Source organism: Coregonus lavaretus, assembly GCF_964263955.1.
Source record: "Coregonus lavaretus genome assembly, chromosome: 7".
Lineage (NCBI taxonomy): Eukaryota > Metazoa > Chordata > Actinopteri > Salmoniformes > Salmonidae > Coregonus > Coregonus lavaretus.
In genome coordinates, this window is record NC_139994.1 from 11175734 (window position 1) to 11190613 (window position 14880).

Here is a 14880-nt window from a genome sequence, read left to right on the forward strand (position 1 = left end):
GGGTGTTAAACACGGGTTATGACACACTAGGGGGTTTTCTTCTCAGTGACCAATAAACCGTGGTCTAGGAGTGTGTCAATTTGTTAGTAGGTAAATGGAAGACGGTCCTCCTCGAAAGACTCCTTTTTGCGAGGAAGCACGAGTGTATCCTACAGGAAATCTGCCACACCCCCTTTGAATCAGCTATTGTTTTCTCGAAGGAGAAAAGCATGCAAACGTTTTAAAACTATACGCTACTAATCCTTTTATCTATAAAATGTCTTGCACAACTAGCTAAATTTGTTTTAGGAGGGAGGAGAGAGGACGCAGGAGTTGAGCAAATCTAATTGAGAAAAGGCCAAGGTTGCCAGTTCGAATCCTGATGCAGCTTTTTTCACCCAACCTTACCCAACATAATTAACTGACATTTCAAATCTTCTGAATGACTAATTTACTGAACAGCTTTATAAATGTGAAAAAAAATGTGTTTGGTGCCCTCCCATTTGCTGGCGTATTGGACTAGGCACTGGGATAGGGGCCAGAAGGTCACGGGTACTAATCTTGCCAATGCCCTTTCTCAAAAAAGGTATATTTTATATAGTTCGATGTCAGACCAGTCATTCTTGCTTTAAATTGTGAGTCTAGATAAACTATTTTAATGTTTTAATTCACAGGCAATAAAGATAAAAAACCACGTAAAAAAAACTAGGGGTTATTTTAGATTCTGAACTCAATTTCGAATCACACATTAGGAATGTGACCAAAATAGTTTTTACCACATGCGGAACATTGCTAAGGTGCAGCCTTTTCTCTCTCAGGCTGATACAGAGAGACTCATCCATGCTTTTATTACAAGCAGGCTTGACTTCTGTAATGCTCTACCCAAGAAAGCCATTGGTCAACTGCAAAACATACAGAATGCTGCAGCACGGGTACTGACCAAGACCAGACTGAGGGCACACATTACACCGGTTTTAAGGGGTCTGCACTGGCTGCCTGTGAGTTTTAGAATTAATTTTCTATTGGTTTTTAAATCAATCTACAATTGTGCACCCCAATACATGTCAGACATGCTTTTAAATTATGTACCCAGTCAGTCCCTCAGGTACTGGCCATTTAACTATCCCAAAGCCTAGGACCAAGACGCATGGAGAGGCAGCCTTTAGTTACTATGCCCCCAGCCTTTGGAATAGCCTGCCAAAGAACTTGAGGGGGTCCGAAACTGGGGACATTTTTAAAATAGATCTTAAAACACACCTTTTTAGCTTTGCTTTTCCTTAGGGTGTTTTTTTGTCGTTCAGTTTTTGTTATTCTATTGTTTTTTATCCTCTTATGTTTGTTGTATAGTAAATATTTAATTGTTTTTATTAGTTTTTTCCTGTAAAGCACATTGTGTTGCATTCCATGTCTGAAATGTGCTGTATAAATAAAGCTTGATTTGATAACTAGCTATGATGTGGGGGTAAAATGAAATTGGGCCAGGTCTCAGCATGTGAGCTCAGCTGTCTGCAATCTGCACATATTACACATAAAGCCAAGGTGGCCAATACATTAGTAATGAAAAGCTCAGTATGTAGAGGATGATAAATAATACAACTGTCAAGGCCCAGTGGCAAACAGGCTGTAAGGAATGTGTGTTGAGTCCTCGTGTCAGAGGAGAAGAGGCCATTCCATCATGCTCTCAAATATTTACCTTGTCAGTGCTAGACAGAGGGCTCAGCGGCCCAGAACAGTCCCAGAAAGGGAGATAGGGCAGAGGCTACAGCAAGGCAACCTCAAGGCCTACTGTACTGTACCTATGGACCTCTGTAGACTTCAAGCTGCTCGCTCCGACCTCAGATGTCAAAGCCAATTTGGTATTATGTAATAATCTGTTTTCTGTTCGAATGGCGATAGGAATCTGATCTGGAGTCTCAATGTGATCCACTGATTCAAAGGACACTTTATACATATTGCAAAGCTACTGTGGGAAAGGGATTGTGAGCCCAGCTAGCCTAGTAGCCTACCACCACTACTGATAGTGTGGAAGATACAGTATACTGTTTGGATACTGGTTAGGCAGCTACTGTATATGACTGGTGTGGAAGGGAAGGGGTGCTACTGAAAGATGTTTAATCTGAACTGTCTCAGTAAAAGTCAAGCTGTATAAAGGGAAGATTGGGGTAGAATAAAGTGACATCAGGCATGTGGTAGGCCTACATGTGGTTTTTCAGGTTTGGAAATCCCATTCTGGAAAACAAAATGGCTACCACATACTGTAGGCTACTGTGTGCTAGTCAAGACAGTACCGAGGCTAGAAGGTACAGAAGCCCATACAAATTAGGGCTCTATTCAATCCATATCGTGGAAATTCAGCGCTATTGCGCAATTTAAACGTTAAGGCAATTAGCGTTAGTAGAGACTGCATTCATGGTAAACGCTGCAGATGTCGGCTCAATAGGAAATTACCTTTACATTTCCTGTAATGTTTCAGCAATACAGATGGAATAGAGCTCTTAGCGTTATGAAATTATACTTTAAAAAATGTCTAGTACTACATCCATATCTTTCCATCATGAATCATCTGTGGAAATACAGAAGCATTCAAATAATTAGAGTCATTTGTATGGGAGATGACGGTGTGTAAATCGCCATATGTATAGCATTAGACACTGTCAACATAGTCATCCAATTCCCTTTCCTCTTGAAAAACAGCCATTTCCCACAAGGGCAAGGGGCCCCCAGATTGAATAATGTCTCCATATACATGCTGAGCGATTAGAGTTATGTCCTCCACTTACACTCTGCCGTGCCTAGATTGATGTTCAACACGTAATCATGGCTCACTCTGCTGCGTGCACAGTAAATCCTAACCATGTCTGCGTCCCAAATGCCACCCTATTCCCTATATAGTGCACTACTTTTGACCAGGTCCCATGGGTTTCCTCTGGCTCTGTCCTTGAGAATTGCACCCTATTCTACCCTACAGTTGTGGTCAAAAGTTTTGAGAATGACACAGGTATTGGTCTTCACAAAGTTCGCTGCTTCAGTGTTATGAGATATTTTTGTCAGATGTTACTATGGTATACTGAAGTATAATTACAAGCATTCCATAAGTGTCAAAGGCTTTTATTGACAATTACATTAAGTTTATGCAAAGAGTCAATATTTGCAGTGTTGACCTTTCTTTTTCAAGACCTCTGCAATCTGCCCTGGCATGCTGTCAATTAACTTCTGGGCCACATCCTGACTGATGGCAGCCCATTCTTGCATAATCACTGCTTGGAGTTTGTCAGAATTTGTGGGATTTTGTTTGTCCACCCGCCTCTTGAGGATCGACCACAAGTTCTCAATGGGATTAAGGTCTGGGGAGTTTCCTGGCCATGGACCCAAAATGTAAATGTTTTGTTCCCCGAGCCACTTAGTTATCACTTTTGTCTTATGGCAAGGTGCTCCATCATGTTGGAAAAGGCATTGGTCGTCACCAAACTGTTCTTGGATGGTTGGGAGAAGTTGCTCTCAGAGGATGTGTTGGTACCATTCTTTATTCATGGCTGTGTTCTTAGGCAAAATTGTGAGTGAGCCCACTCCCTTGGCTGAGAAGCAACCCCACACATGAATGGTCTCAGGATGCTTTACTGTTGGCATGACACAGGACTGATGGTAGCGCTCACCTTGTCTTCTCTGGACAATGTGTTTTCCGGATGCCCCAAACAATCGGAAAGGGGATTCATCAGAGAAAATGACTTTACCCCAGTCCTCAGCAGTCCAATCCCTGTACCTTTTGCAGAATATCTGTCTGTCCCTGATGTTTTTCCTGGAGAGAAATGGCTTCTTTTGCTGCCCTTCTTGACACCAGGCCATCCTCCAAAACTCTTCGACTCACAGTGCGTGCAGATGCACTCACACCTGCCTGCTGCCATTCCTGAGCAAGCTCTGCACTGGTGGTGCCCCGATCCCGCAGCTGAACCAACTTTAGGAGACGGTCCTGGCGCTTGCTGGACTTTCTTGGGCGCCCTGACGCCTTCTTCACAACAATTGAACCTCTCTCCTTGAAGTTCTTGATGATCCGATAAATGGTTGATTTAGGTGCAATCTTACTAGCAGCAATATCCTTGCCTGTGAAGCCCTTTTTGTGCAAAGCAATGATGACGGCACGTGTTTCCTTGCAGGTAACCATGGTTAACAGAGGAAGAATAATGATTTCAAGCACCACCCTCCTTTTAAAGCTTCCAGTCTGTTATTCTAACTCAATCAGCATGACAGAGTGATCTCCAGCCTTGTCCTCGTCAACTCTCACCTGTGTTAATGAGAGAATCACTGACATGATGGCAGCTGGTCCTTTTGTGGCAGGGCTGAAATACAGTGGAAATGTTTTTTTGGAATTAAGTTCATTTTCATGGCAAAGAGGGACTTTTCAATTAATTGCAATTCATCTGATCACTCTTTGTGACATTCTGGAGTATATGCAAATTGCCATCATCAAAACTGAGGCAGCAGACTTTGTGAAAATGTGTATTTGTGTCATTCTCAAAACTTTTGACCACGACTGTAGTACTCTACTGTATCAAGCAAAAGAGAAGGGGCAGGGTATCTACTGAGCATTTGTGGTATATTTCAAGTAAATTGTATGGCATATCAATATCAACAGTATGCTATTACATTTTGCTACAGTGTGATGAAAGATACTAAAGTCATGCAGTTGTCATTGTCATGGGGGTCAACTGGTTCTGATTGTAACTCACAGGAATCAATCAATGTTAACAACAGGCGCTTTATTCAGATATGTACGTTTTTTTACATTAAAAGTATCAGTACTGTGTCATATTCTGTGTTAAACAGAGACAGCAACACATCAGAAAGAAAGACGATATGGTAAAAAAGAAACAGGGGACTTTCAAATATGATTTGACAGTTACTGAGCCCTAACAAATGAATACATTTCAACATAAAAGTATGCTGAAACGGTGAGCCTAATATCCCTTGTCCCAGACCTTAAGAGTGGAGAAGATGATGACTGCAGGGTCAAAATAAAGACCAGAGCTCCATCCAGAGAAACAGAGAAGTCCTGGGCTGGGGGATTCCTGAAACCAGCCCACCAAACCTGGCCTTGTGACTGCCTGGCTGTCTTGTCTGAGCTGGCTGGCTGTCACACAGGGTGAATGGAATGACCCAGTGAACGACCAGCCCCAGCTCTGCTCCACTCCTCTCCTCTCCACTCCAGGCAGACAGCCCTGTAGTCTCAGTCAGCAGTGTCAGGATGCCACTATCTAATGGTGTCAGTGTCCCAGACCCAACGCTAGCTACACAGCCAGTCTATTGATGTTGAATATTTTGACAGAGTGGTCTGCCCCGGCGCTGGCCAGCTGCACCCAGGAGCTGTCTGCTCCTGTGACCCTGCCTTCGCCCTCCTCCTCGCCCCCCTGGCCAGCCCGGCCAGCCCGGCCCGCCCTCGGCCTCCAGCGCAGCCTCTTCACTGTCAACGCATGACTCTGACTGGAGGGGGGAGGTGTTGTCAAGGAAACAAGACAAAGAGTGGTGACAGTGTACAACAGTCATAGTGCAGCAGTGTGTTGTTCTGTCTCCCTCAAGCAGACTGTATATAAAGGACATGGTTAGGCACATGGAAATACAGTGCATTTGGAAAGAATTCAGACCCCTTCACTTTTTCTACATTTTGTTACGTTACAGCCTTATTCTAAAATGGATTAAAAAAAATATATTCCCTCATCAATCTACACACAATACCTCGTAATGACAAAGCAAAAATAGTTTCTATACATTTTTGCAAATGTATTAAAAATACTCAAATATCACATTTACATAAGTATTCAGACGCTTTACTCAATACTGTCATGACTTGCCCTCATGGGCTGAGGATCAAAGATGCCGGCAAGGCAAAGGTTTGAACACCCCCGTTTCCTGGGGGCCAGTTTCATGATCGGTCATAAATTCCTTGCAGAAATGTTATTTTCCGTGCCATGCAATATTGGGAGAGGGAATTTCCCTGTGAGACAAAGGAAGTCTTCCCGCCAAGACTCCAACATCCAAAAGTGGATAATGAAACAATATTCCTACTTAAAATAATGTGGGAAATGGTCAGTGGGGACTTAAAAAACAATCATGTCAAATTCCTTACTATGTTGTGATGTCTTTAAAGATGGTGGAACAACAAAACTGTATCTCTGGGGGTGTACACTTCCCAGTTATGAGGTTTGCATCCAATTGTTGTATAAAACAAATTATTTAGTATAATAATACGTTTGTGAAGATAAATGTGATTTTAGCATTCTAGATGAGATGATTGTTTTCCATATTGATTTGTTCTCAGTCAGTGGCCACGCCCAGATGAGCACAAACATGATGGAATGCCCCTTTTACCCCGAGTGCATAAAAAGCCTTGAAAAACAAATTAACCTCAGACCAGGAAGCCCCACGGCTTAAAATGGTTGACACTCTACAAGACCAGCAGACGTGAAGCGTGAACGTTACAAAATGGTTTAAAACTACAACTCCATTACCAAAGGAAACCAAGCAGCTTACGGTATAAGCTGGATGTTGCAAATGGTTGAATTTCTACCAGACCAGGAAGCGTGAAGCTGTTAGTCCACACGTTTGAAATGGAGAAACTCTGAAACTCTCAACCTCTACACGAGGTGAAGAAGAAGACAATGCACTAGACCTCATCTCAGTCTGCAGCTGGCATACAGTGGGGAGAACAAGTATTTGATACATTGCCGATTTTGCAGGTTTTCCTACTTACAAAGCATGTAGAGGTCTGTAATTTTTTATCATAGGTACACATCAACTGTGAGAGACAGAATCTAAAACAAAAATCCAGAAAATCACATTGTATGATTTTTAAGTAATTAATTTGCATTTTATTGCATGACATAAGTATTTGATACATCAGAAAAGCAGAACTTAATATTTGGTACAGAAACCTTTGTTTGCAATTACAGAGATCATATGTTTCCTGTAGGTCTTGACCAGGTTTGCACACACTGCAGCAGGGATTTTGGCCCACTCCTCCAAACAGACCTTCTCCAGATCCTGGCTAAGCCACTCCAGGACCTTGAGATGCTTCTTACGGAGCCACTCCTTACTTGCCCTGGCTGTGTGTTTCAGGTCGTTGTCATGCTGGAATACCCAGCCACGACCCATCTTCAATGCTCTTACTGAGGGAAGGAGGTTGTTGGCCAAGATCTCGCGATACATGGCCCCATCCATCCTCCCCTCAAAACGGTGCAGTCGTCCTGTCCCCTTTGCAGAAAAGCATCCCCAAAGAATGATGTTTCCACGTCCATGCTTCACGGTTGGGATGGTGTTCTTGGGGTTGTACTCATTCTTCTTCTTCCTCCAAACACGGCGAGTGGAGTTTAGACCAAAAAGCTCTATTTTTGTCTAATCAGACCACATGACCTTCTCCCATTCCTCCTCTGGATCATCCAGATGGTCATTGGCAAACTTCAGACGGGCCTGGACATGCGCTGGCTTCAGCAGGGGGACCTTGCGTGCGCTGCAGGATTTTAATCCATGACGGCGTAGTGTGTTACTAATGGTTTTCTTTGAGACTGTGGTCCCAGCTCTCTTCAGGTCATTGACCAGGTCCTGCCGTGTAGTTCTGGGCTGATCCCTCACCTTCCTCATGATCATTGATGCCCCACAAGGTGAGATCTTGCATGGAGCCCCAGACCGAGGGTGATTGACCGTCATCTTGAACTTCTTCAATTTTCAAATAATTGTGCCAACAGTTGTTTTCTTCTCACCAAGCTGCTTGCCTATTGTCCTGTATCCCATCCCAGCCTTGTGCAGGTCTACAATTTTATCCCTGATGTCCTTACACAGCTCTCTGGTCTTGGCCATTGTGGAGAGGTTGGAGTCTGTTTGATTGAGTGTGTGGACAGGTGTCTTTTATACAGGTAACGAGTTCAAACAGGTGCAGTTAATACAGGTATGAAAAAATAACAGGTCTGTGAGAGCCGGAATTCTTACTGGTTGGTAGGTGATCAAATACTCATGTCATGCAATAAAATGCAAATTAATTACTTAAAAATCATACAATGTGATTTTCTGGATTTTTGTTTTAGATTCCGTCTCTCACAGTTGAAGTGTACCTATGATAAAAATTACAGACCTCTACATGCTTTGTAAGTAGGAAAACCTGCAAAATCGGCAGTGTATCAAATACTTGTTCTCCCCACTGTATATAGGCGTCTAGAGAACATTCACTAAATACACAAGTTGGGAAGGACAATCCCGCTCAGACAACCGCTGATACATCTGAAGTATCCATTCTAACCACCACTACGACCAGAAACTCTACCAAGGACATTGGGATCTTTGGTGGGCAAACCAGAACCCTACATCATCAACTCAACTATCGAGGACAGCTACACGTAAATACATGTTGCATTTCTAATCCGAATGAGCGTTTAGTGGGGTTTTAAGCATTTGTATTTCCGTAAGCGTAGTTTCCAAAGTAACCACAATAGTTTGAATCTCTGCCTCTCCCTTCCACTCTGACCCTCCTTCTACCCAAGCATTCATGCTATTGTTAGTCCAGTCCACTAGGGACCTGTTTTCATCAATAACCTGTGTGTGTGTGTGTTTGTATTGTGTTATTATTTAGTTAGTAAATAAATAATTAAGCCAATTTGTGTATTGCTGATTCATCAATAAGGTTTGGGTTCTTGCAGGTTCAAGGATTATGCGACGTTCAGAATGAGACTGATAAGAGGTAATTATTTGATAAGTGACTGTTATCGATATATAACATATATATCTTCTAAGAGTTTAATTTGGGAGATGGTAACTCGTTAAATAACTTCTTCCGTGGTGCCCCAAATTCCTAATGAGTTAATTGTTACATGATTAATTTAGTGACAATTTAACATAGTTAGGTGATTCGATAAATAACAGTCACACATTAAAGTTAGTCACGTCACGACAGTACTTTGTTGAAGCACCTTTGGCAGTGATTACAGCCTTGAGTCTTCTTGGGTATGACACACCTGTATTTGGGGAGTTTCACCCATTCTTCTCTGCAGATCCTCTCAAGCTCTGTCAGGTTGGATGGGGACCGTCGCTGCACAGCTATTTTCAGGTCTCTCCAGAGATGTTCGATCGGGTTCAAGTCCGGGCTGGCTGGGCCACTCAAGGACATTCAGACTCGTCCCGAAGCCACTCCTGCGTCGTCTTGGCTGTGTGCTTAGGGTCATTGTCTTGTTGGAAGTTGAACCTTCGCCCCAGTCTGAGGTTCTGAGCACTCTGGAGCAGGTTTTCATCAAGGATCTCTCTGTACTTTGCTCCGTTCAGCTTTCTCTTGATCCTGACTAGTCTCCCAGTCCCTGCCACTGAAAAACATCCCCACAGCATGATGCTGCCACCACCATGCTTCACCATAGGGATGGTGCCAGGTTTCCTCCAGACGTGACGCTTGGCATTCAGGCCAAAGAGTTCAATCTTGGTTTCATCAGACAAGAGAATCTTGTTTCTCATGGTCAGAGTCCTTCAGGTGCCTTTTGTCAAACTCCAAACAGGCAGTCATTGCCTTTTACTGAGGAGTGGCTTCCGGCTTGCCACTCTACCATAAAAAGGCCTGATTGGTGGAGTGCTGCAGAGATGGTTGTCCTTCTGGAAGGTTCTCCCATCTCCACAGAGGAACTCTATCAGAGTGACCATCGGGTTCTTGGTCACCTCCCTGACCAAGGCCCTTCTCCCCCGATTGCTCAGTTTGGCTGGGAGTCCAGCTCTAGTAAGAGTCTTCGTGGTTCCAAACTTCTTCCATATAAGAATGATGGAGGCCACTGTGTTCTTGGTGACCTTCAATGCTGCAGATATTTTTTGGTACCCTTCCCCAGATCTGTGCCTCGACACAATCCTGTCTCGGAGCTCTACGGACAATTCCTTTGACCTCATGGCTTGGTTTTTGCTCTGACATGCACTGTCAACTGTGGGACCTTATATAGACAGGTGTGTGCCTTTCCAAATCATGACTCCAATCAAGTTGTAGAAACATCTCAAGGATGATCAATGGAAACAGGATGCACCTGAGATCAATGTCGAGTCTCATAGCAAAGGGTCTGAATACTTATGTAAATAAGGTATTTCTGTTTTTTATTTTTAATACATTTGTAAAAATGTCTAAAATTTCAAAAATATAAAAAGATGATGGGGAACAGACTTTCTAATTTACAATTTCAACATTTATATTTTGAGCTACAGCATGTTGTTTTCTGCAGTAGTAGAAGAATAATCCAAACTTTTACAGATCAGGTAACATTAGAACACTGTTTGAACATTTCCACAGGCTCTTCAGACCATGGATTTCACATCCTTCTCTTCATGACTCAGTGGAAACACCAGCCGGTGGGGCCTTCACAAAAAGAGTCTGTGGATTGTATTTCCTCCTCAATGACACTCTGTTATTACACAGCTATTCAAAACCACCTGGGAATAATATTTTTCCACGGTTAAAGGTACACTCAGCGAAATGACGTTGCCACAAGCAGCACCGCAGATATTGAGATGAGCGAGATGCAAGACTTTGCTCTCACAAAGTCACACACAGTATCTGCGCATGTGCACAGGTTCTCTTCACGCTGTTCCAGCGTGGTAGCCACGGGACCAAAACAGCAGAGAAGTTGAGCCTCACGCTTCAAACCTCTTAGTTGTTGCAGAAATTAACCCACTATGCTGTTTACTTGCTGCACCTACGTCATATCGCTCAGTCTAGGTACTTAGATGTTTTAGGTTGGAGTTTTTATGACTCTGCCAAGAGTTTTAAGGGTACGTCCCAAATGGCACCCTATTCCCTACATAGTGCACTACTTTTGACCAGGGCCCATAGGGTAGGGAATAGGGTGCCATTTGGGATGTACCCTTAAAACTCTTGTCAGAGTCATAGAAACTCCTGCCTAAAAAGTCAGAGTACCTTTTTGGGTATTTGTCATTGAGAGATGTTTTCTTGAGGAGGCTCCAGTGTAGAATAATGGAACCAGTGGTAATAAAAGTATTGGTAGTTAGTCAGTGCCAAAAGGTACGTGGGTGGTTAAAAGGCTATTTTAAAAACTTAAATGTGTGATGAAAACTTGGGATTGTGTGTGTGTGTGCATGTGCACATCAGTGTGTGTGCGTGTGCGTAAAGGATACGAGGTGTCTGTCTCTCCGTATCTGGTCCAGTCTGACGCTCCAGCTCCAGCAGGCTCCTCACTAGGTCTCCACTTATACAGCAGGACCTGGCCACTCTCCAGCCCCACCGCCAACAGGTAGCTGGAGGAGCATCAATCAATCATTCAATCAAACTTTGTCCCCAGATGTAAATTTGGTTTGCAGGCAGGGTTAAACATAAACATACAAAATAGTTAAATACAGATCACACAAAAGACGAATGAACACAGAAACATCATATTGCAAATTCAGGAACTGTCTGGCAATAAAGTGCATGTGCAACTCAAAGGCGGGGCACTAGGCAGACAGGTGGTGCCACCTGTGTGGTGGCTACAAGGGAAGCATACTGAACATACTAAATCCAACATACAGTGAGGGAAAAAAGTATTTGATCCCCTGCTGATTTTGTACGTTTGCCCACTGACAAAGACATGATCAGTCTATAATTTTAATGGTAGGTTTATTTGAACAGTGAGAGACAGAATAACAACAAAAAAATCCAGAAAAACGCATGTCAAAAGTTTTATAAATTGATTTGCATTTTAATGAGGGAAATAAGTATTAGACCCCTCTGCAAAACATGACTTAGTACTTGGTGGCAAACCCTTGTTGGCAATCACAGAGGTCAGACGTTTCTTGTAGTTGGCCACCAGGTTTGCACACATCTCAGGAGGGATTTTGTTCCACTCCTCTTTGCAGATCTTCTCCAAGTCATTAAGGTTTTGAGGCTGACGTTTGGCAACTCAGACCTTCAGCTCCCTCCACAGATTTTCTATGGGATTAAGGTCTGGAGACTGGCTAGGCCACTCCAGGACCTTAATGTGCTTCTTCTTGAGACACTCCTTTGTTGCCTTGGCCGTGTGTTTTGGGTCATTGTCATGCTGGAATACCCATCCACGACCCATTTTCAATGCCCTGGCTGAGGGTCTCACCCAAGATTTGACGGTACATGGCCCCGTCCATCGTCCCTTTGATGCGGTGAAGTTGTCCTGTCCCCTTAGCAGAAAAACACCCCCAAAGCATAATGTTTCCACCTCCATGTTTGACGGTGGGGATGGTGATCTTGGGGTCATAGGCAGCATTCCTCCTCCTCCAAACACGGCGAGTTGAGTTGATGCCAAAGAGCTCGATTTTGGTCTCATCTGACCACAACACTTTCACCCAGTTCTCCTCTGAATCATTCAGATGTTCATTGGCAAACTTCAGACGGCCCTGTATATGTGCTTTCTTGAGCAGGGGTACCTTGCGGGCGCTGCAGGATTTCAGTCCTTCACGGCGTAGTGTGTTACCAATTGTTTTCTTGGTGACTATGGTCCCAGCTGCCTTGAGATCATTGACAAGATCCTCCCGTGTAGTTCTGAGCTGATTCCTCACCGTTCTCATGATCATTGCAACTACACGAGGTGAGATCTTGCATGGAGCCCCAGACCGAGGGAGATTTGTGTTTCTTCCATTTGCGAATAATCGCACCAACTGTTGTCACCTTCTCACCAAGCTGCTTGGCGATTGTCTTGTTGCCCATTCCAGCCTTGTGTAGGTCTACAATCTTGTCCCTGACATCCTTGGAGAGCTCTTTGGTCTTGGCCATGATGGAGAGTTTGGAATCTGATTGATTGATTGCTTCTGTGGACAGGTGTCTTTTATACAGGTAACAAACTGAGATTAGGAGCACTCCCTTTAAGAGTGTGCTCCTAATCTCAGCTCTTTACCTGTATAAGACACCTGGGAGCCAGAAATCTTTCTGATTGAGAGGGGGTCAAATACTTATTTCCCTCATTAAAATGCTAATCAATTTATAACATTTTTTACATGTGTTTTTCTGGATTTTTTTGTTGTTATTCTGTCTCTCACTGTTCAAATAAACCTACCATTAAAATTATAGACTGATCATTTCTTTGTCAGTGGGCAAACGTACAAAATCAGCAGGGGATCAAATACTTTTTTCCCTCACTGTACACACTACATATGTGGCATGAATAGGTTTAAGCAATAGGATTTAAGCGATAGGCTAAAGCTTCCCTATGCCTTCTTGCCTTCTGATAGGCTGCGTATACATTTCCGGCATACTGCTTATACCTATCCAGTATCCAATCATTTCAGATCTGCAGTAGTGCCTAGGGTGAAGGGGCAAGAGGTCGATTTGGAATTGTGCAAATAAGTGCTGTATTATGGTACCTGTTGTCGGGGCAGAGGACGGGGCAAAAGGAGACAGCAGTGGCCGAGTCTCCTACATCTAATATGGAGGAACAGGGCTGGATGACTGGAGGTTCATCAGGGGTCACACTGGCCTCAGAACTACTGCAGTCACCCCATACTATCACCTGTAAAGGGCGGCAGGTAGCCTAGCGATTAGAGCGTTGGGCCAGTAACTGAAAGGTTGCTGGTTAGAATCCCCAAGCCGAAAAGGCTCTGTCAATGTGCCCTTGAGCAAGGCACTTAACCCTAACTGCTCTTGTAAGTCGCTCTGGATAAGAGCGTCTGCTAAATGACGTAAATGTCAATGTAAAGGAAAAGGTGAATTAAGTTATACTGTCACTTCATACTAACATAGGCCATTGTGCATCCCAAATGCCACCCTATTCCCTATAGGCCCTGCTCAAAAGAGGTGCACTACAAGGCCGTGACTAGACTTGACAGTTCATGCAGCTTTTGTATTCTGATCATGGAGTTCTGATCATGGAATTCCGAACACATCATGCGTCTACACCTACATTTAAATGTGTCTACCGTGTCCACAGTGTGTCCGGATTCCATTTTCCTGCGCTATATTGAAATGCCAGTATGCATTCTGCAAACGGTGGAAAAGGCTAAATCTGATAATAACACAACAACAACTTGATGGCTAACTACTGTAGCTAACTAGCTAACCGCTGTAACTAGCCAGCAAGCTAGCAAGCAAAGCTAAAGGGATTGACAACAGGTTAGGATAACTAATCGTTTTCCTAATAAACTAGCTAGCTGGCTAGCATTTATGAAGCCAGCAAACACGTTCCTCACACGCTAGGAACGTATTTCCTCCAACATTTAATGAAAAAAGGTGCTTCTCGCTTTCTGGAGACTTGTGGGCAAAGTGCTGATGACGTCGCCCACTGTATGAGCTTTCGGTAGCCTGATTGCGTCCAGACTGAGCAGAAATCCGTACACAATGTGTCCCTACACACCACTTGAAGTGGTCAGCCAGATCTGAACACAATCTGAACACAATGCGACTTTTGTGCATCTGGACACGTCTTTTCAACGCGATCTTCGTATTCTGATAGCAGAAGTCGCATGGAAGTGTCAAGTCTAAAGGGAATAGGGTGCCATTTGGGACGCAGCCTACGATGAACAGCATCATACTACTTCTTCCTTACCATTGTGACCTTTACTTACTGAGGAGCTCATTTGTAACTAACAACCTTTAAAGGCTGAATCCTGACTTGCGCTTAACACATAATTAAATGTAATGTGAATCTTGTATTGATGTCAGAGGAGTCTTAAGCTGGAGTTCAGGGCCTGTATCACAAAGGGTCTCAGAGTAGGAGTGCTGATCTAGGATCAGATCCCCCTCCTCTAATTCATTATGATTTAAAAGGCGAGACGGATCCTTGATCAGCACTTCTTCTCTGAGACGCTTTGTGAACACGCGCCCAGACCTAAGTGAATACAGTGAGGGAAAAAAGTATTTGATCCCCTGCTGATTTTGTACATTTGCCCACTGACAAAGAAATGATCAGTCTATAAATTTAATGGTAGGATTATTTTAACAGT

General features: G+C 43.5%; 1 protein-coding gene across 1 annotated transcript in view; it reads right to left on the reverse strand.

Annotated features, from left to right (window-relative positions):
- Nucleotides 1-4714: 4714 nt before the first annotated feature.
- LOC311132044 (elongator complex protein 2-like) overlaps nt 4715-14880 on the reverse strand; it is a 72130-nt gene continuing 61964 nt past the window's right edge. Inside the window, exons 20-22 of the mRNA XM_084165211.1 lie at nt 13306-13451; nt 11113-11232; nt 4715-5454 (exon numbers count right to left, since the gene is read on the reverse strand). Coding sequence (XP_084021337.1) covers nt 5262-5454; nt 11113-11232; nt 13306-13451 — 459 coding nt within the window. The 3' untranslated portion in view covers nt 4715-5261. The remainder of the gene's footprint in view (nt 5455-11112; nt 11233-13305; nt 13452-14880) is intronic.